The sequence below is a fragment of the Ciconia boyciana genome, chromosome 14 (assembly GCF_034638445.1).
Source record: "Ciconia boyciana chromosome 14, ASM3463844v1, whole genome shotgun sequence".
NCBI lineage: Eukaryota > Metazoa > Chordata > Aves > Ciconiiformes > Ciconiidae > Ciconia > Ciconia boyciana.
In genome coordinates this window covers 11,801,559-11,822,571 of record NC_132947.1, presented here as the reverse complement: position 1 = coordinate 11,822,571, position 21,013 = coordinate 11,801,559, and the positions used below count along the sequence as shown (strand labels likewise).

At 50.0% G+C, this 21,013-nt stretch overlaps 1 protein-coding gene across 1 annotated transcript; it reads left to right on the top strand.

The window, feature by feature from the left end:
* On the top strand, window positions 1-19,969 carry SDC4 (syndecan 4). Its single transcript, XM_072879367.1, has 5 exons — window positions 1-303; window positions 14,543-14,684; window positions 15,607-15,659; window positions 15,900-16,083; window positions 17,352-19,969. Exons 1-5 carry the CDS (start codon window positions 16-18, stop codon window positions 17,501-17,503), a joined length of 819 nt encoding a protein of 272 aa, XP_072735468.1. The 5' UTR covers window positions 1-15; the 3' UTR covers window positions 17,504-19,969.
* The last annotated feature ends 1,044 nt before the right edge of the window (window positions 19,970-21,013 follow it).

The following is a 21,013-nucleotide window of genomic DNA, read 5'->3' as shown; positions in this document are numbered from 1 at the left end:
GCCGCCGTGCCGGGGATGCGGGGCGGGGGATGCGGGGCGGGGGCCGCGGGTATTCCCGGCGGGGCGGGCGGCAGCGGCGCTCCGCCCCCGCGGGGGCTGCGCCGGCCCTATAAGTGCGGCGGCGGCGGCGGCGGGTGGCCAGAGCCCCGTCAGCTGGCCGAGCCCTTCGAGCCGGCCGCCGCAGCGCTGCGTTCAGCCCCCGCCTCGCCAGCACAGCCCGCCATGCCGCTGCCCCGCGTCCCGCCGGCGCTCCGCGCCGCCCTGCTCCTCGGCCTCCTCCTGCAAGCCGCCGCCGCCGAGTCGGTGAGTCCCGCCGGGCCGCGGGAGAGGAGAGGGGCTCCCCCCGCCTGCGCGCCCCCGTAGGGAAGCCTGCTCCCGCTGCCGGGGCTGGCACGGGGTGACCCGGCTGCTCCCCGCCGCGCCGAGCCGCGGGTCTCGGCACGGCTCTCGGCTGCGGGTGCGCTTGCGGCGGGTCCCGCTCGCCGGTAGCCCGAGAGCTAATGCCACCGCTGCCCGCCCGGGAATCTGCCCCCAGGCGTTTGTCCTTCTCCGGGGAAGGGGGGGCAAAATGGGCTAACGGCCGTAGGGCAGTTCCCATTCCTTCCTCCGGTTCCCCTGCCTCCTTCCTGGCTTGCATGCTGCTTCCTCCGTTTGATGGCAAAGCAGCGTTGTCCTGGCCCTGTCCTGCCCGGTGTGGACCTCTTGCCCCGTCACTAGCTGCCCCCGCGGTTGTGCCGCTCCTCACGTATCCCTTTCTCCCCCCTGCGCACCGGTGAGCCTCGTCTTGCTCTTCCCTAATCAGGGCCGGTGGAATTAGAGCAGTACAGGGTACAAGGGTACGTGATAGCCATGAACTACTGCTCTCCGTTACAGCTTTGATCTCCAACTGCTGGTCATGGATTTAAGTCCTTTAATCCCTCTTTTATTGTGAATGTGTGATGGGTTAGATTGCATTACAGCACCTGGGTAGGCTTTCCTGTCTTACCTGAGTTTGGTTGTGCCGGTACCTGGTGTCTCCTTACGTGTATCAAACCTTCCTCGCTTCCACGTGGGAGTGCAAAGCGATGCATTACCATGGAGGGTTTAAGAGTCTCTTAAATATATAACGAGGTGAAACAGCGTGGGTGCTTCAAGCTGGGCACACGTGGGATCTTCGTGGTGAAGCAGAGATTTCAGGATTCTGCCTTCCCTGCTGTTTGTTTGTTTGTGTGTGTGTCCATCTTGCTGATAATGCAGTCAGGGCAGATTGCTAGTCTGAAAGAGCTGCTGGGATTAACTGCAGGAGATCAGGGGTTCTCAAAACTAGGTTTAATCATCCACATTGCTTCGTTCTGGACTGAAGGCTGGGTGGGCAGATCGGAACTGATAAGGCTCTGCTGCTGGTTGCTCTCTACTAGGGACACGGGGTTGGAGGGTTGCTGGTTGTAGAATAGAAAACTCTCCCACAGAGAGCATCTGTAGTAATTGTCAGCTACTCTGCTAAGACCAACCAGCCCAAATCCGCTTTAATCTGGTGTCTTTATCCCTGCTATTAAGCATGTGAAGCGCTCGTTTGAGAACTGGCCCAAACTAGTAGGGCAAAACCTTTAGTGCAGACAGCATCTGGAAGTTGCACTGACCATGTTTGGTATGAAATGCAGCTTGGTGTCCCTGGGGAACTGAGTGGTCTGCAGAGTGGATTTCTGCAAAGACAACAAATTTTGCACAGATGTATTCTGTAAATCCTTATATTGAACTTGTACGGAGTATTTGTCCATATCTTTTAAGCTACCTAAGATGGAGTGTATGCTTGAGAAGTAACACTGGCCTACTATAAAGCCTTATCCAAACAAATTGTTTGGGTTACAGGCTGCTGGGGAGGAGACCAGGATGACACAGTGTTTGGGAGAGTTCTGCTGGCGCTCCTCCCATATTTTTTTTTTTTAACAGCACTGCCAAAACGTGCAGGGCTGCACAGCATGTGGCTCCTAGTTTTTCTGTGTGGGCAGGGTGAGGACAGGTAGCTGTTTCTTAACAAGACAGGGATTGTATTTCTTGTGCTTATGTAAGAGCACGGCTTTTGAGAGTGATTCGGTGCTTGAGTATTTTCCCAAGCCTGTACAAACAAAAATGCCTTGGCTCCTCTCCCCTTGCCTGGCTTTCTGGTGTAGATGGGATTTCTCTGCATGAAGCAATCTTGGATGTGTAAGAGGGTGGGGAATATTACCGAAGTGTGACGCTGGGGCTTTGGCTGTGGGTGGGTTGTGTGACAACAGCCCAGCAGCTTTGTGAGAACATCCTCTTCTTCCCGTGGGGTGGGGGGGGGTTGGAGCTGAAGCCTGATGTCTCCAGGCCCTCTCTGGTCGAATGCTTTACAAAGCATAGGGTCCCTGGCCCTCTCTGGTCGTGTGCTTTAGAAAGCAAAGGCTGTATGGGCAGGGTGCTCCCCTCCGCTTGTGCTGTGCAAGGATGGGGTTCCTGCAGAAGATGCTTTAGGGGCAGGCAGCTGGGGATGGGCAGAAAGCCACCGGCGCAGCCAAGACATGGGATCAGTGGAGCTGATGAAGGACTTGAGGTCTGCCTTGCTTGGGCAGGGTAGCATCGTTGGGCTCTCCCTGCGCTTTTAGCATCTACAAGTGCCCCTGGCAGCACAGGAGGGAAGCAAGGGGTATTCCCCTGCAGCAGAGGTGTCTGCCTGCTGCAGGCTTGGGCTGCTCCTATGTTTGAACTGCAAGAGGGCTCTGAGTGCCCTGAGCTCAGCAGGGCCGTAGCCGTGTTAGTGGGCTGCAAGCTTGTGGCAGCTGTCCTACTTTTCTGCCTTGAAATAAGCAGAAAAAGTCTCCATGCAGCATCACATCGTGTGCGTGCGTCCCCAGCAGTGTAGGCAAGCAGAAATCCAACCCAGAAGCTGCTGGCAGAGGATTGCTCAGGGAGAGGGGCGAGGCTTCGTGCTGTTTTTGAGCTGTTTGCTGGTTTAAAGCAATCATGCTTTGAGGCATCCTGATTGGCAAAGCTGGTGTCTTGTTGATGATAGCTGTGTTTGGAAAGTAGTGCAGCATTATTAATGTTAAAACCGGTTTGGCTTGTCCTGCTGCCATTGATCCCCGAGGCCTGTTCTTTCTGCTCTTTGCCCAGTTTCTCATCTGTCCCTCCCAATCAAATCAAGACATTGCTATCTGCACGTTTTACTTTATTTTACCTTCTGCCTTGGCAAACTCATGGGGCAGCTGAACATGTAGAGCAAATCCTTGCTTTGCTTCAGCCTCCCTAAAACCCAGAGCAGCAAAACAACAGTGCCTAACACGATGTCCCTTAGTCCTGAAGGGAAGGAGCCCATGACTTCTGGTAGCCAAACCTAGAGCTGGCTGTCGGGATGAAAAGCCTGCAACGTGTAGAAAGAAATAGCCTCTCTAGCACCTCGTACCTTGTCGAACTGCATGCACAACTCATGGGGTGGGAGTGCAGGGGTGCACGGTCCCTCTGCAGCCCAGCACCTTGTCCGTACTAGACGTGGAGGTACCCCCACGGGTGGGAGCAGTCACCCTGCAGTGCTTGGGGTGCAGTCAGGGAAGCAGTGCTGCTGCCCAGTTCTCATCTGTCCTAAGTGCCTGCCAGCTCCCATGCTGGAGAGCACTTTCTTGTGGTTCAGTTTTCCAAACGGCTTGCACAAGAGGCAAATCTGGGCTGAACTTGGTACTTTTCAGACTTAGGATACCAGAGACTCATTCACTCTAGGAAGTTGAGGCTGTTAGCCAGTGTGGTTGCTTGCTTTCCTGCCCCTCCTGCTGTTGTCTCCCAAGGCCTTGGCACTTCCAGGTCCTGCAAAGGCATAGATCCAGTTCAACAACGTGAAAATGTTGTTTTTTCTATGTGTCTTCCCCTCTTCACTCCCATCCAAGCCTCTGTTAATGGCTTTACTATTGCCTTGAGCCGTCTGAATGGCTGGGGGGGGAGGCCATTTGCTGCTCTTCTCAAAATGCCTGAAGTGGAGTCTAATGTGACCTTGCCATGGTTTTCCTGTGGTGCCTTACTGCCTTCTTGATGCACTTGTGTCATGCTTCCATCATGAAGCTGGAAGCTGCTAACTTGACTTTGAGTGATGATGGAGAGGAGGGAACCTGGCTGGCTGCTTCGCATGCAGACTTCAGCACAAGTCCTGCAGTTACTTTTCCCTTCCCTCTGACTCCTGGTGCTGGAAAATGTGCTGGCTGCTTGAATCCACTTGGCTGGCTGTAAATTAACACCAGGTAGTGTTGCATTTTGTGTGTGTTAAGATATTCTCCCTCAAATGGATGGATTGGTGGGCTTTGTCTTTAAAACCAACTTTTAAAAAAAAATTCGGTGGTAATGACTGTACCAACAAGGGAAGCATGATAACGGCGGTGGTTCTATGGTCTGCAATGTAAGTGACTTAAGTTGACTCATAAGATTACTTGATTAAGTTATTGTGGCTGGCTGATCCCGCAGAACTCCCCAGCTATCACTTCAGCTAGACAAAACGGAGTGTCCATCTTTCAAAACACTTCCTTGCTTGAGTTAACATTTATCCTCTTCAGCCTGCTCTTAGATCCTTGCAACTGCATTCTCCCCCTCCACTCAGTACAACTTGTTCCTTTATGCCCTGTAACAACAGCAGGGTTGTGCTGCTTTTGCAGCCTCAAACTAGAAGCTAATAGTTGAAGCACTACAAAACCGGTGGGGACAAACCCTGCGCACGCCTGACCTCCGGCCTGCTGTTGCAGAGCATGTGTGGCTGTTTGTTTGAGACTTGGTGGAATGCAAACCCTTTAGATTAAGGATTCAAATGATTTGCACTAGAATGGGACTCTTGTGATGAGGCTAGGCTTGGTGGCTTTGAATAGGCAGGGCAGCCTAGTTAAAGAGTTTAACTTGTAATAAGCTACTTCTCTGAGGGGCTATAAAAGATCCTATGTTAATGAGCTGTTAGGGCTGCACTTCTAGATTAGTTCAGACTTTTTTTTTTTTGTCTTTAAGCATGTGTCTGAATGGTTGTCCAGTAAATGCTGCTGCCTCTGACCAGCTCTGCTGTGTATTGCCGTCAGCCCTGACTCGCATCAGTCACGCTCTGACTCAGGGCTTCTGGCACTTCCCTGGCCTCGCAGCTCTCGGAGACTCTGCTGTCACCCTCTGAGTAACAGCCCTGGCCCCTTACCCAAAGCAGTGACTCAGACTTCCGAGGTGCTGCAGCACAGAGGTGAATCTCTTCTTATGGGGCTAGGAAAGGGGTGACAAGCAAAACTAGTGCTGCTTGGCAGACGGTCTGTGCTGCCCTCGGCACTGAGAGCCTTCGCTGCTCTCTCTCATTTAATGTGCCTCGGGTTGTGGCTATGGTGGGCAAAAAAACTGTCGGGCTCTGACATATGACTGCTGCCAGTAGCTGAGTTGGTGTTGGCAAAGGCAGATCAGAAAATGGCCTTGTCTTGAGCAGCCACTAACTTGCTCTGGCAGTTCCATGGTTGCTGCGTTTTCAGACAGATACAGTTGGAAATGAGTTGCATGGGGGAGAGAGGAAAGCGGCAGTATTACCTGAAATGACTGAAAGCATTCAAAGCAAGCTAAAGGAGTAGAAAGCCTCAAAAGAGGGGGTTAAATACTTAATCCTAAATCTGGAGAAAATGTCAGCGTAGGAGGGGAAAACATGCAAGATGTAGCTGCGTCCCTCTCAATTTCTGAAGGCTGGCTGACTTCAAAAATACACTTGTAAAAGTCTCTTATTTTTGCTGGAAATAATGCACTCTTGTCAGTTTTATCCTTAAATCCTTTCAGGCTGAGACTCTGCTTATAAAATGCCAAGAGGCTGTTGTTAGACAAATTATTGGGATAACTTAAAAATCAAAGCAGTTAATTAAAATCTCAGAGAGACACTCCTTGGGGCGGGAAGGAGACTGGGAGACCTGTAGCACTGTTACCCAAGCAGCTAGTGTCGTGTCAAGCAAAAACAAGGTTTCTTCTTGCTTAAACAAATTGCGTTCTGTCAGGGAAAGCAAAGCCTGCCATGGGAAGGATTTCTCTCTTCTGATGTTGCTCTGCCTTAGCTGCTGAAGGGGAAAAAGTGTCTCCACCGCAGTTCAACTAAAACTGTGCTGCTGTCTGCTGTAAAACTTGAATTCAAAGCAATGTGGCCTTGCCCCATTTACCTTGCTGCAAGGCCAACCCTGCCTCCTGCCCTTTAGCTGCCATTACAGTCAAACTATAGCAATAAAAAGAAATGTTAACGTGCATTCATGACTGTGAAAGTGCCTGCCTTGGACTTGCACCGAAATGGCCTGCATGGCACGGTAGCCAGAAGTCTCGGCGCATCAGGCGAGGTGACTGAGGGGAGCGTGGCTGGAAGGAGGGTGCGTGGCGTGATGGGGTGCTGCCGTGCTGGCCGGAGAGGAGCAGGGCCCACAGGTGGAGGGGTGGATCCTGGCCAGCGTGGTGCTAGGAGGGTGGCAGAAGCTTATTTTGTGGGCTAGCGTCCCCCTTTAAAAACAGAGAGACTTCTGCTCTCCCCCAAATGGAAATATAGTCCTTTCTGATGTCAGGAGCTTTTGCTTGGAAGACTCTGTTCCCCAGCGAGATAAATATTTATTGCAAATCCACAGCGTGCAGAGGAGCAGACTCTGGAGCCAGGATCTTGCAGGAGACTGTTTATGTGCGGGCTGTTCTTGGCGCTAATTCTAAATTTCCTGAGGCTGAGTATGAGGAGCTGGTCCTGCGCATTGGTTGCTAAATGACTTGCTAGTCCAGCCGAGCGCAGGCTTTGCAGAGCCAAGGAAGGAGTGACCAAAACAATAGCTGGTCCCTCCGCTCCTGGCTGTGACAGTGCGGGTGCAGAGATGTGGTCAGAGAGTGCTGGAAAACTGCTGCTGGCTGCTCACCCCCTGCTCAGAGAGGGGAGGAAGCCTGGCCAGGAGTCCAGAGCTCTCCGAGAGAGGAAAATGCTCCTGGGAGTGACAGGTTTCTCAAAGTACAGCTGCGTTATCCCCAACAGCACATGCTGTGTCTGCTGCTTTCTGGGCCCAAGCCAAGTCAACCTGTGCACAAGTCGGAAATGTCTCTATTAAAAAAACAAAACAAAAAAAACCCCACATGCACCAAAACCCCAGCCGGTGCTGCTGTAGCTAACTAGGAAACTCCCTGCTGTTGAAATGTTTGTTTGTATAAATGCTTACACGGGTATAGCCCGATAGAGGAGTGGCACGGATACTCCATCTTGAGTGCTTTCGTGCCGATAACTTCCTCTGCTGCAATTTTTGCTGGTGGCTTTGCCAACAGAGCAAAACTCTAAATAGCATAACTGTGCTGGCAGAGCTCAACTGCCTGGGCTAAGCCTAAATCTTTGGGCTACTACTTCTAATTAGATTTAAATGAATTGTGGGAGGGGAAGCATTCGTGGGGTGCAGCATTGGGAATCTTGACTGTACAAACAAGCTGAGATTAGCTGTATGGTGAGCCAGCTAGGAAAGGCACCCTTTGAAGTTGGGTGTCTGCCTGGCTTAATTTTGCTAACGCTCCGGCATGAGGTAGCGTAAAGATCCCCAAAATGCACGTCATGTGTTTCTTGCCAAGTGGAAATTCTGCTTGTGTGCGTGTCCAGGGAAATATTGGGGTGTAGTTGTATTCTAGGAAAGGGCAGTGAGGGCAGGCCTCTCCCTGGCGTGAGGGGGAAATGTGATATATGAAATATCCCAAGCATGAAGTATCAGCATGAGAAATCATCCTTGGTGGACAAGCTGCTTTGCTGCAGCCTTTATATCGGTTTTTTTCTTCCACAGACAGGAATGCAATAGAAGCCTGCTGGCATACAGTAGGGCAACTCAGTGAGTTGTGAGCCGGAAAAACTGAATCCTTTTTTTAACCTTAGATTTCTCCAACTTCAGAGCTGAGCCCTGGGTAGTGAAGTGTATGAAATACCTATGATCAGGTTTGTAACTACCATAAAAATCTACTCTCTTTATGAACTAGGTGTGTATTGCTGCCCATGACTGGGAGAGCCTTCCAGGGGTGCGAAATGGCTCTGCCGCAGTTATTTTCCTCCTGAGTCACATGAGAGCTCCTGCTTTCCCCTCCTGCAGTTTTCCTCTGAACCTTATCTTTATTTGCTTCGGGGCAAGTGATTGACACACAGCCATCTGCAACTGCCTGCTGAGCTTTATCTCCTCTGGCTGGAGGGGGGAAGCAGTCCTCTCCTTCCCCTAGGTCTCTGGAGGTGGGCATTGAGTATTTAGAGCAGCTATTTTGCCACCGTTGCAGTCAACAGATCCCAGCATGTGCCTGTCTGGCAAAGGACTCAATCTTTATGGCTTTGCTCTTGGTTGGTAATCGGGCAAGAGCAGTTAAACAAGTATTCATTCCTTTGTAATCTCTCTGTCCTCCTCCTGCTTGCTTCTACCGCATGGCCTGAAAGGCACGCATGGACGGTGTGGTCTGAAGAGAGCAGGCTGTGTGTAAGCAAACGCATGTGAGTTAAAAGGTAACTGAGGTTTGACTTTGTAAGTGCGGGGAAGCCTATTTTCAGCAAGCAGAGCCAGGGAGGATTCATCCCTGCTGCAGGGGAGGCACCCGTGACAGCGGGTCGCTGTCCGGAGCCCGGGATTACAGTGTAATTGTCACAGGGATTATGCCTCCGCTGCCGCATGAGCCCCCAGGAGAGCTGCTTGCGGTCACACAGCTTGAAGAATCACACAAGGAGTGGGGACAAGCGGGGGAGTGACCCAGGCTGAGGCTGTCTTGGTGGTGGACGTGCATTACTGCGCCTGCCCCCACGTAGCACGTGGGCTGCTGAGGGCGAGCACATGGGACTGGTTGTGTGGCTGCAGGGAGACAGATACCTGGTCGGACAGGGACTGGGGGGATGCTTCTCTTAAGTCACCTTGAATGAGTGACACCTTTACCAGCCAAACAGTTTGGCAGCCTGCATGTTGCTCTTGCTCTATCTTACTAAGCAAGACCCTGCTCCTTGCCTGTATTACTGAGCACAATTAAAAAAGTAAATATTTTTTCCCTCTTTGTTAAGAGGCACAAAGAGATAGCATGCAGTAACTGGCCATGGGGTACTGGAGATGCAGTGCTATCCCCTGCTGCCAGCCAGGAGCTGCCTGCAAGCCCTGGACTGTGCTTCTGTCTCTGATTTCCCCCTTAGTCCTCAGAGGTGTTATGGATTTACCTTTGCAGCTCACTGTGATGAGAGTGCACCTGTACGGTGGCTGTCGGAGAGGAGACAGGCAAGGCTGGCTTTGCCCAAAGCCACTCTGCCTTGGTCCTGCTCTAGGACTGCTTGAAAAGTGTTGTGCAAAGGCACAGTAGTATTTAACCGTGTCTGGAAGCCTCGGGGTGAGCCTGCCATACAACTAAACACACACATGTGCCTGGATGGGAGCTGTTTAACTTCTGTTCCTTGGCACAGATGCCAGTGCGGGCCGTGTGTGCTGCAAATTATGTGGGACAGACTGACCAGAAACGAGGGAGAGGTAAAATGGTACCTCCAAGCATGAGCACAAGGAGTTAGCCCAGGTGGATTTTTTTACTGCGGCTGATGTGTTGAAGGAGTTAGGTGTGACCTAGATTGAAATATTGATATTTGCTTTGCTCTCAGGACAAAAGTGACTTTTATATCCCCCCCCACACACACAGAGCTGGAGCATGGAGGGAGGGGAGGGAGTAAGGGGTGGTTTGGGGGAAAATATAGACCCTTCCCTTACTAGTCTGGCAGGAGCTGCCTCTGCTGGAAGCTCATGGCGCTTCTAATAACTTTGCTTTTAATGCTTATTGAGATGGGAAGATAGAGCTGTCTTTGCCTGTTACCTCGCTGTGTGCCTCCCTCCCTCGGAGGTCAGCTCTATTTGACTTGCACTGATCTGAGCAGCCCCGTTTCCAGCGCTGCGTGGCTCCCCTGCTTTCCTGGTTTTGGGGAACTGGCGTGCTTCGAGGGGGTGACTCAGCTCCTAACCCCTGCTCCTTTGCATGCTTTGTGTGAGCTTTAAAACATTCCTGGTTTGTGTGCTCCTGCAAGAGCTCGGTGGAAGTGAACTGTATGGAAATCCCTTCTCTGGGGCTTGGTGGTTTACAGAGCTTTGCATCCTTGCACTGGAAGGCCCCTATTGGATTCGGTGCTCTTTGGTCTGTGATGCAGGAAAACACGAGGGCCAGGGTGGTGGCTTTGCAAGGATGATCTCTTAATAACCAGGCTCCAAGGCTGGGACGTGCAGGCAGCTGCTCATGTCATCCAGGAGCCCTTTCTTGTTAAGCTGATCTAGATGTGCATTGTGGTGGTGTAAGGTGACATCTGCCCATGACAGCACAGGTCTGGGAAAGATGTTTTGTGTAATGCTGCTCGCGAAGTGATCCATACAACTGTCCCCTGGTACAGAGCCCCTGACAAAAGCCCCAGGAGCCACTTGCATTTATCTGTCCCTGCAGGCTACGAAGAGTTAACAGGTCTGCCCCTCTGCCCCCCCCCCCCCCCTTCTGCCACCTCCTAGGCTGGCCCAGCTCCATGTGCTTGTCTGGGAAAGGTTGACTTTCACCTTGCTCCTGTTTACTCCTAGACTTGTGTACACAGTGCTGGGGAGGGAGATGCAGGAGCGAGTGCTGGGTCTCCACGCCGAAGTTACAAACTTGATAAAGAGTTCTCTGCACTTTGGATGCCCGAGTCTGGGCAGGTCCGACTCCCTTTGCATCTTCCTGGCTGTGACCCTTCAAAGAAGCTTTTAATGAACTCCGGTGTGGCTGATCAGAGACAAGGGCCAGTCATAAAAACTAGTTCCATGTCTGGAAAACTTTGTCTCTGCCCCAAAACATCATTTGGGTTTTTTTGAAAGGGTTTGCAAAGGCTGTGGTGAGGATGTGTGGGCTGGGGCAGGCGAGCTGCCTGGGTTTGTTATTTCCCAGAACTAGCCAGCAGCTGGGGAAATTCACATATCGTACAGAAACTTTGCTTCCTGCCTCAATAAATAGAGGTTCTTGCTTTGAGAAGAGGCTAGTGATATGCTGGGGCTGTAAGTGAAGGCCCCAGGAGCATGAAATGGAGTGGGCTAGGGATGGAGCACAGCAGGACTGCAAGCCCCTGCCTGGGGTGCCAGGGGTGCAATTCCTGTGCCTGAACTGAGCAAACAGTGTCTGCCTTCATCCAGTAGTGCAGCCTGTCTTGGGCTCAGACATGAGACCTCTGTGCCTGGCTTTTCCAGGAATGACACTCATAGTTCACGTGCCTGACGTGCTGGTTGGCTGGCTGGGAATAAACTCTTTTTTTTCTTTTTTGCCACTGGCAGGCAGGAAAAGCTTCTGCTCCCCAGCACGTTGGTTAATCCCCCTTGATGCTTACTGGGGATAAAAGCTGCTTAACATGAGGAAGAAACCCTGGAACTAGACTCCTGCAGAAAAGGTTGTTTTCCGTACAGACCCCTCCTAGAGAAGAGCATATTAATAGTAGGGCTTGAGTTCGGCTGCCAGGGCAAGGTGGGGCTGTGCAGCCACCCAGTCCGACTCTCCCAGCAAGTCGCTGGCTCAGCTCCAGTGCTGGGATAACAGGTGGTGGAAAGCAGACTCTGAGCAGTGCTGGTGCCCTGCTCCAGCTGGCAGTTGCAGAAGGTGTTAAGCTGAATGTGGCCAGAGACGACTTGGCAAGGGCTGGCCATCGTCCTGCGGCAGTCTCCTAGCTTTTTCCTCTTGGCTGCAGCCTGCCAGCCGAGAGGCAGCACAGGCACCTTCTGTGGTGCCTCTTCACTTGGTAGCGGAGCTGTAGGGAGGACTGAATCCTCCTGGAAAGGGATGCACTTTTTAAGCAATACTCCAGGGAGCTTTTTTTATGTGGCACTGGGGAAGACTGCAGCCCTTGCTTTTAAGTCTGTGAAGGTGCCTGTGTGCCCTCCAGCAGGTGTGTATGCGAGGAATGTGCCTGCTCCAGACCTGCCCTTCGAGCACGGCACTCCAGTGTTAACTCTTCCCAGGGTGCCCATGCCCCAGCTCCCAGGAGGAGCCTGCTCCCTAGGAGAGCATGTCTTGAAACCTGGAGATTGAAGTATGGAGGTTCCCAGCAGCCCTCTAACTTCCCTGATGGCTGAACCTGTAAAATGAGGCTCATTGCCCATAAGAAAAGTTTCACATACAGTTTGAGAAGCTCTCGTGGCTTCCAGGAACTTCCCCATCCTTGCTCAAGAGGATGATGAGTTCATTCAGGGAACGCTCCCATATAATCTTATTTATGCTTGTGAGTCGGTAATTTCCTTGTTATGTACTCTGGCTTGTAAACACTGTCTGTCCTGATTTAAATAGGGTTTTCTGATAGCCAGACCTGGTGCGTTCCACAGTATGTACTAATCACCGTGGCTGGCTGCCACTGCTTTGCTTGAGGCTGGGCTGATCTGATAAGGCCAGCCTGCTGTCCAGCTGCTCAGTGGCCTAAATGTGGTTTTTTCTTAAGCTGCCCTCGTTAGGACATTAGCTGGCTGTGATTCATAATGAAGTATGGCGTGAGCTGGCACAGGGGTGCGGCTCAGCGGAGCACTCTTGCCAACGTTGATCTGCCCTGGCACGGCAGCTGGGTTATACGGCTCTGCAGCAAACGTGCTCCCCAGCCCCGGTGTCCTAGCTTGGGCAGACGGGAATTGGGCTCTTCCTGCCCCTTGATGAAATGGCCAGAAGCTCTCATGCTACAGCTACTGCGTGCTGGCAGCCGATTCCCTTGCAGGTCTGGCTTTGGCTGGGTTTCACATATCATGAAATGAATTTGCCTTGGAGCAAGTGATCCATAACGTTAGGAATGCCTGGTTCCAGGCTGGGAGGGGATTTCTTCCCAGCTGGCCTTCCTCCCCGGCCCCCTTCCCATCACCTAGTGCCAGGCTCAGGCAGAGTGGAGACGGGGTCTAGGAGGAGAGCTGGCCTCAGCACTTTGTGCCCTCTAGGCTGTTCATTTGGTTATCCTCCAGCAGAGTTGCTGGGGAAACCAAAGATGCCTCAATAAGCTAATGAAAAGCACATCTAGTAGCCACTGCTCCTTATGCAAAATGAGAAACATCTTGTCCTGACCACAAGGCCTTGTTTGTGGCAAAACCAGTATGCTAATGGGCAGGGAATCTAGGCTGGAAGCAGGGCTGGGGCTGTGGGCAGAGGAAGCTGACACATGGCTTGTGGCTGATTCCTGGCTTTCACTTGTGAGATCGATAGCGGATGTGGTTTGCCAGTTGGTGTCACGGCTGGGCTGTGGGAGGGCTACACCTGGCTGGGTGAGCAGGAAGGCTGGTCCCAGCTGCTCAGGGTCTCGCTGCTGCCCTGGTGAAGCAGCAAGCGCTGGGGCTTCGGGTGGTTCTACCACCCAGCTCTAACTGTCCCTGTGAGGCTGTAGCTCATGGTAAACCTGTATGTTAAGGAGAGCCCTCGGACACGCAGGACTGTGGAGTGCGTTAAAAATGCTCTCCTGGGTAGTTAAACCTCCGGGACTTGATCCCAAGTTCTAGGAGACACCCAGGGAACGTGTTCCCATTCTTTCTGTGGGGACAGCATGACAAAATGTTGACAGCTTAGCCCCTAGCTATGGGACCCATTCATCTGCATTGTGCTTCTCGCCGTAGGGGAAGGGGTTGAGTCCCCCACCATGGCCAGGACTTCATGGCTGTGGAAGCGTCTGGAACTGATGGAATCTGTGGGCTGGTGTTGAGCAACCCAAGAGCTCATATCTGCAGTACCCTCACCGGGGCTGGCCCCAGGGCTGTGGGAGGAGGAGAAATAGTTCTGGGGAAATCACATAACCTTGGTGAGGGCAGGAGGTTTGGGCTTGTGGCTCCTTGAAGGTCCAAGTGCAAATGAGCTCTGGTGTGTAAATTGCCATTATGGCCAAACAGCTGATTCTCTGGGAGGCTCTCCTGCCCTTTTGCGAAGGTGTGTCTGTAACTGCAGTCATTGGGCCATAGGATCGTGGACTTCATTTTACAGACTTGTTTGTTTATGTGGGTTTTAAGAGGGGAGGCGGGGAAAGATCTTCCTTCAGGCAAGTCATTACTGATAGCAAGTGCTCTTGAATGTCGCACTATATTGCACTGCAATTCAGCTGAACTGACAGACCAGTTTTTAACCCTTGGGTGATAAAATAAGTTTGTTCTCAATACAAGAAGCAAGGGATTGCCTTGGCACGAGGCTTCGGTGCTATGCAAAAAACTGACTTATAGGTGCCAGGCTTTTTCTCTGGGAGTAGCAAGTCCTTCCAAATCCCCCCTTATCACAAACTGAAGATATTGCATTTCCAAATGCTTTTGCTACAAACTCCTGACCAAGATCCTGTTGTGTTATTTTCAGCCTGTGGGTTTAAGTGAACCTCCTGAATCTGTAGCCCTCAGGAAATTCCCCTCCCAGGTTGGCTCTCGCTTCTGTTCTGAGAAATTCTAGGGGAATTCAGCTATTTCCAGGCTGATGAAGATAATGCTTTTGGTGGAGAGGAAGTTCAGCATTTAATGTTCTTCTGATAGAAGTGATGTGCTCAGCACAGGCTCTGAACTCCTGACCTTTTGCAAAATGCTTCTGAGGAGTTGCCTGATACTTAACGCTTCTCCACCCCTGTTTACAGGTGAGAGAAACTGAGACCATGGATGCTCGATGGCTTGACTACCCTGCCTCCGGAGACTTGCCAGATGATGAAGACATTGGCGAATTCAGGCCTCACTTAACTTCTGATGGGTCAGATATAGATGAGGTATCTGGGTCTGGAGGTAAGCGGGGAAGGGGGGAAATGGATCTCCCTCAGTTGATGCTGTGAAATTTATTCCAGCGCCAGCCCATGAGTGATGGGCTAAGTGCACAGCCAGAGCTCCAGAGGGAAGTACAGTGTCAGGTGGGGATGAGAAAGCCATGTGAATCGTAGTCACTCACAGATGAGAACAGTGAAAGTGGTTGTACCATGATGTTGAATCACTTGGGGAGGATGGATGGAGTCCAGCCAAGCTTGTCTTACTGCAAGTGAAAAGGCATTGCACTGGCTGGATCTCTTTCCTGTTGAACTTGTGAGAAACTTTTTTAAAAAAAAATAAAAATCTATTGTTGAGGCAGTGTTAAAAGGCTTAAAGTTAGTATCTCAGCTGAGGCCAAACGAGGTAAAGGACTAACTGCTGTTCAAGTGAACTCTGTGACATGCAGAGCTCCCCGCCCAAACCAGTTTCTGTAGCTCTATGTCCCCTTTATGTGAACATTTGTTCTCTAAAGGGGAAAGAACAAGTGCTGAAATCGGTGCCTGACTTGTTTGGGCAGATCTGGTAACTAGAGGGTTGGCGAGCTATCCTTCAGGGATGGGTGGTGAGAGCATTGCCCTCCACTGGCATTAGCTTAGCAAGCTTTAGCGGACCTGCTTTGCAGGACAACTCCCAATAATCTGCAGCAGGGGCCAATGGATCCAGCTGAAGACCCCTCCCATGTGCGAGGTGTTGGTCTTAAGATTACATCTCATGGTCTTGTGCAAAGCTATTAAATGGCAAAAGTACTAGTAGATAAGAGGGAATTGTAGTCAGCAGAGAACAAGAGTCCTAGTTTGTCTGCAGTTGCTGGTATTGCGGGAAGTGTCTGAAAAATGGCATATAATGAGAGGAAAATTTAGTGTCCTCTTCTATTTTTTTTACTTATTTTTTCCCACCTCTGCAGACTACTCGGACTTTGAAGATGCCATGTATCTGACCACCATGGATACTCCTGTGGTAGGTATTGCCTCTGCATGTTTTAAGCAACGTGTGACTACTCTGGTCTGTCTGTGAAGCTTTCTGAATACCCTTCCCCCTGCAAGTCGTGGCATCAAGATGAATATACCTGCATGAGCAGGAACAGTGTACTCGTAATGGACTAAGCAAACTTGCCTTTCCCTGCACACCCTCCTACTTTCAATTGTAGGTAGGCTGGGTGCTGCTTACTGATGGGTGTGGTTTGTCTATATTCTGTAGGTATCTGACAACTATATTCCTGGAGATACTGAGAGGAAGATAGAAGGTGAGAAGAAAAATGTAATGGTGGACAATGAAATTATTCCAGACAAAGCTGTACCTGTCGAAGAGAACCTGTCCAACAAGATCTCCATGGCAAGCACAGCCAACAGCAGCATCTTTGAAAGAACAGAAGTCCTTACAGGTAATACTCCACCTTGTCCTGATAAATCATTAATACTGTAAATCAAAATGCCTTCTATTGTTCCCTGTTTCTCTGGGGAGCAGTTCCCTGCTGACGAGGGAGCGAGATGCTTTACCTCTGTGACTACCTGTAGCAGGGTCACTTCTGCCTTCCAGTCCTTAAAACAGCAGAAGAGCCTACTGCTTGCCTTGCTGGGCTAAACAGCTCGTTTTTGAGCCTGCCAGCTGACCGTTGGCTTAAGTGCCACACAAGTCATGTGGCAGCTGCTCTGCACCCAGATACTGCCTCAACAGGAGGCGTATCTAGCCATAAATCAATGACATCATAAACTTTCGTATCAAATGCAGGTGTTTTTCTTCTAACCTCTGCCCAAGTCCTGCCTCTTCTGAGCCTTGCCAGGAACCAAACAACCCCTCTAAGGGATTTGAACACCTAGTCAACTGTTACGAATCTAGGTACCTCTGTCTAGAGCAACACCAAACTGGCTTCCCCTCAGCATGTGGGACAGATCTGTCTCAAAGCACGCTTCATCAAGCACTTGGCCTGATGGTCCGAGTACAAACCTTGGCACATCTTGCCGATCTGCAGCCATCCTCCCCATCGGAGGAGTGACTGGAAGAGTGGATTGCAAAGTCACCTAACAAAGAAGCTGATTTAGTGCAATGACTAGGTGTCACAGCAAAGGATAAACTTCACTGAAGTTTTGTGACCCTTGGTGTGAGGAGAGAGAAAACCTTGGTGGTTTTTTGTGGGTTTGCAGTTTTTGGTTGTTGGGGTGTTTTTTGGAGGGAGGTGGTGGTGCTAGTGGGATGTTGCTGTTTAATTGAAATAGAGAGTTCCCAGAGTGTGCTCACACAGGTAGTTAACAAAGTATTCAAATCAGAGCAGGACCATTTTCCTGGAGTTGACAGTGTTTGTGGGTTGTAGTGGGGCTTTTTTGGGTGTGGTTTGGGTTTGGTTTTTTTTGTCTCTACACAGGGAGGATGTCTTTTTGTCAAAATTTCTTTCTTGCACTAAACTGGGAGATTAACACAAACTGGTTAATGTAGAACATGTGATTATTTTATGGTTGGCTTGAAAGCAATTTCTAGCCTTTTCAGATAACGTCTGCTGTAGCTGAAAATGCCAGCACATATGGTGACAGGCGCATGGACAGCACTGACTCGAGGCAGTTCTGGGGGCTGGTACTCTTGAAGCAGATTTTGAGATGTAGCTGACGGAGTTGTCCAGGAGTTCAGACTTACTCCATGCTCTTTTTTCCTCCCCAGCTCTCATTGCAGGAGGGGCGGTGGGCCTGCTGTTTGCTGTTTTCCTGATCCTTCTCTTAGTCTATCGCATGAAGAAAAAGGACGAAGGCAGTTACGACCTTGGGAAGAAACCGATCTACAAGAAAGCCCCTACAAATGAGTTCTACGCTTAAAGCTCAGCAGCACCTTGTGCCCATCAAGGGACAAACAGACTGGAAACACTGTGCCCTCAGATGAGATGTGCTGAGCAAATGTTCTTTTTGGATTGAATTTCAAAGCGACTTTGAGAAAAAAACAAATTTCCTACGTGACCCTTCCCATCCTGCTCAGCTAACAAGGGCCCAATGAAATACAAAGTCTGGAAAAAAAACTTCAGTGTATTTTTTCTCTAAAGCTAGTGTAAAAAGAATAAAGAAGCCAAATTTTCTGCTTGGTTTTATAGGGGGTGTATAAACACAAAACAGACTGTATGGAAACGAACACCATGTGTTTGCATCCAGTGTGCTGTGCTCAGATTAGCTGCTTCTACAGAAGATGGCTTTCTTTAGAAACGTTGCTAATAGATGTCTTGCAGCAGGCTGTTGATGTGAAGCATTTTTGTGGAGAACTATTTATGAATCTCTTACACTACAGATAATGTTGCCTTATCAGGGAGTAAAAGGCCCATAGGGGCTCAAAATCCCTGAATGCCATAAAGGGCATATGGGAATGTCTTCCCCAGGAGACTTCTGTCTCTTCCTGTCGGCCGCAGGCAAGGGTCATTAGTCCGTGAAATCTGGACAGCCAGTTTTGTTTGGCTATGACGACACCCTTTCCTTGCCTTCAGTCTCTTACCTTTTTTTTAAGGATTGCTTGTAGGATTTTTTATAACAAAATTTTAAAGAAATATAGCCTAATGTTTATATAAAGTTTGTAGAAATTGTTTTGAAATAATAAAAAGAAAAAATCTACTTTTTTAATTTCCTCAGATTTATTTTTTCAATCCCTTTGTGTTTCCTTTGGCTGGGCATTTCTCTAGAGATGTTGTTTTATATGATTCATATTCTGAACTGAAGCAGAGTTAGCTACAGTGCATTACAGGTTTCTTCTAGTGCTATAGAAGCTACTGTAGAGGATAAAAGATATTTATGGTTTTCCCATAACTTTTTTAGAATTTGATTTTTTTTTTTAAATAGAATTATTTATAGTTTCCGAAATGGCTGCTCTTCTCATTTGGTAACTTTTATCCTTTTTATGTAAAACACTAATATAATGAGTCTCTGTGAAAACTATTTAAGCTTTATTCTGTGAACTTTAATTATAAATTCAAGGCGATAACTTCTAGGATTAATCTGTATGCAAAATTGGATTCATAATATGATTGAAGTAGGGAAAAGACGAGAGTATTTCTAGCCTGTAATATATTATAATCAGTCTTATAGACCTATATATTATATATTTTACTGAGAAATATACAGTTAAGAGTGAAAAGGCTGGAGTTAATTCTTTGGCAGCCTTAGTGTGTGTACAAGGCTTGATCTCGTTTGTACTGCTGTTTGTCCGGTGTCGTCTGGAGCGCAAGTGGGCTTGTGCTAGGGAAGGCAGCTGGGAGCAGCCTGAGCCCTGGGGCTCCGTCGCCGTGTCCGGGCCATGCCTGGAAGCAGGCTGCAGTTGGTGATGTGCCAGGTTTGATCCTCTGAGTTGGAGCAGAGATCTCCATCTCTGTTCTGGGGCGGCTTTTTGAAGCAAGCGTTGGAAGCTTGCAGTACAGAGAAAATAACTCTTTGTTTTGGGGGCTGGCTGTGCTACAGAGTCCCCCGCAGTACTGTGCCGAGTACCTGCCTCTTGCAGAAGGCTGGCTTCGGTAGCTACAGGTCTGCTGTGGCAGCAGCTCCCAGCTGGGAGCACTGAGCTTTCATAGCCGGCTGGCTCTGAACCTCCTGCAGTGGGTTTTTCTTGATATATTATGTACATAGCTCCTACCTCTACTGAGAGTTAGACCAATTCCCCCAGTGCTCCTAGAGCGAAGGGTAACGTGCGTGTCCCATGCCTCTGTTTCAGGAAGGTGTTACAGAACTGCTTTGTGCAAGTCGTCCTACTGCAGCTTTCTGAACCTGGTGTGATTTAAGACAAAATCTGAGTGTGGGTCCCTAAACTGTGTAACTGGGTAGGCAGCACAAAACCAGACAGTTGCGAAGGCTGTTTAGAAATCTCGTCAACTCCTGAAGCCTCCGTACTGAGGCTTTGTTGTAGGCTTGAGGCCAAATTTGTAGAGGCGATAGAACAAAGAAATTCAGCTTCAGCCGGTGGAAGCCGCTTCTCAGAGCTAGGCAGGTGAAGTGGGGATCGCAGGGGAGCCATGTATTGAGACACTGGTGCGAGAGAACTTTTCCCAAGGCTCTTCTTCCAGGTTGACTCACTTGGTCCCTGTACAAGTGTGCTCGGGGAAACTGCGGTTCTGGGAGGCTCTGACAACTGCAGAGAGTTCACTGTAGACTGGGAAGGAGAGGGAGGATTTTACTGCCTATGGACAGCACTGTGAGGAAGGCAGGAGCAGTGTCTGCTTCTCAGGATATTTAGATTCTCTTGTGTAATTGCTCTCGGGGATTTTCCACTGTTACTGATTATGGTGTTTTTTTTCTCAAATAAACTGGTACTTTCTAAAATTGGCTTTTTGGACTGTTTCTGATCTGAAATTCCTTTTGGGAGCTGGATAACAGGGACCTCGTGTTTGTGTAACTTCTTGGTTTACCGAAGGGGGAGGCACGCTGGGATCTGGCGTGGCGGTGGCCTGCAGCTCAAAGGGGCTTTGTCAACTGCTCCCGAGCTGTCTTCAGCATCTGACCCACAAGTGACTCCTGTAGGACCAGTGTCACTGGGTTTCTGGAGCTCCTGAAGCTCCTCCAGGCAAGTAAAGCCGTTTCAGCATGGCACAAGGAGTGAGTCCATCCTTTCTCTGATGATCAGAGGGCTGTTCCCTTGTAGCTGGAAGGGACAGAGGGAGGTAGAGATGGGCTTGTGTGTGTCCCCTGATGACAGCAGCACATTTGTGTGCCCTCAAACATAGGAGAGCAACGTGCAGAGAGCCTTGCTCAACCAAGTTTCAAGCCAACCTTGTTGAACTGATGTGGGCCTTCAAGTGGAGGTAGAGCTGGTTCAGCTTCCCTGGGATCAGCTGCTCTGGGAGCAAGTCCACAGGTGACTTCATGATGTTTTGGACTAAAGCAGCTCTTGTTCTATAGAAGGCCTGGAGGAAGCTGCTGCTTCTCCAAGCCCCTCTGCTCTGACAGCTTGGTGCTCTCAAGGGATGGGACCCATCTCTGTCTCCCCAGGTATGTGGGAGAGGGTGGGCTGTGCGGAGAGCAGGGCTGCTCGCTGGGAAAAGTGCCGAGTCTCCTAAGTAGTGCTGTATTTAAATGGATTATCGTCCTCGAGAAAATCTAATTCCCTTCTCCCTGGTGGGAACTGCTACTCTGGGTGGTTAGGATTAGTAGAGATGGAGGAAACAAATTAGTACTAGTACATAGGCTCCCTTGGGGGTAGCAAATGCTTGCTCTGCTCCTTGTTGCCTGGTCCGTCACTGGCGTGCTTTTGAAAATCTTCTGGGAATCTGCTTCTGGTACCAAGAAGAAGCCCATGCACTCACAAGGCTGATCTTTGCTCCGTGGGAGCTGCTGTTTGCCAGTAAATCGGTGACGTACGCC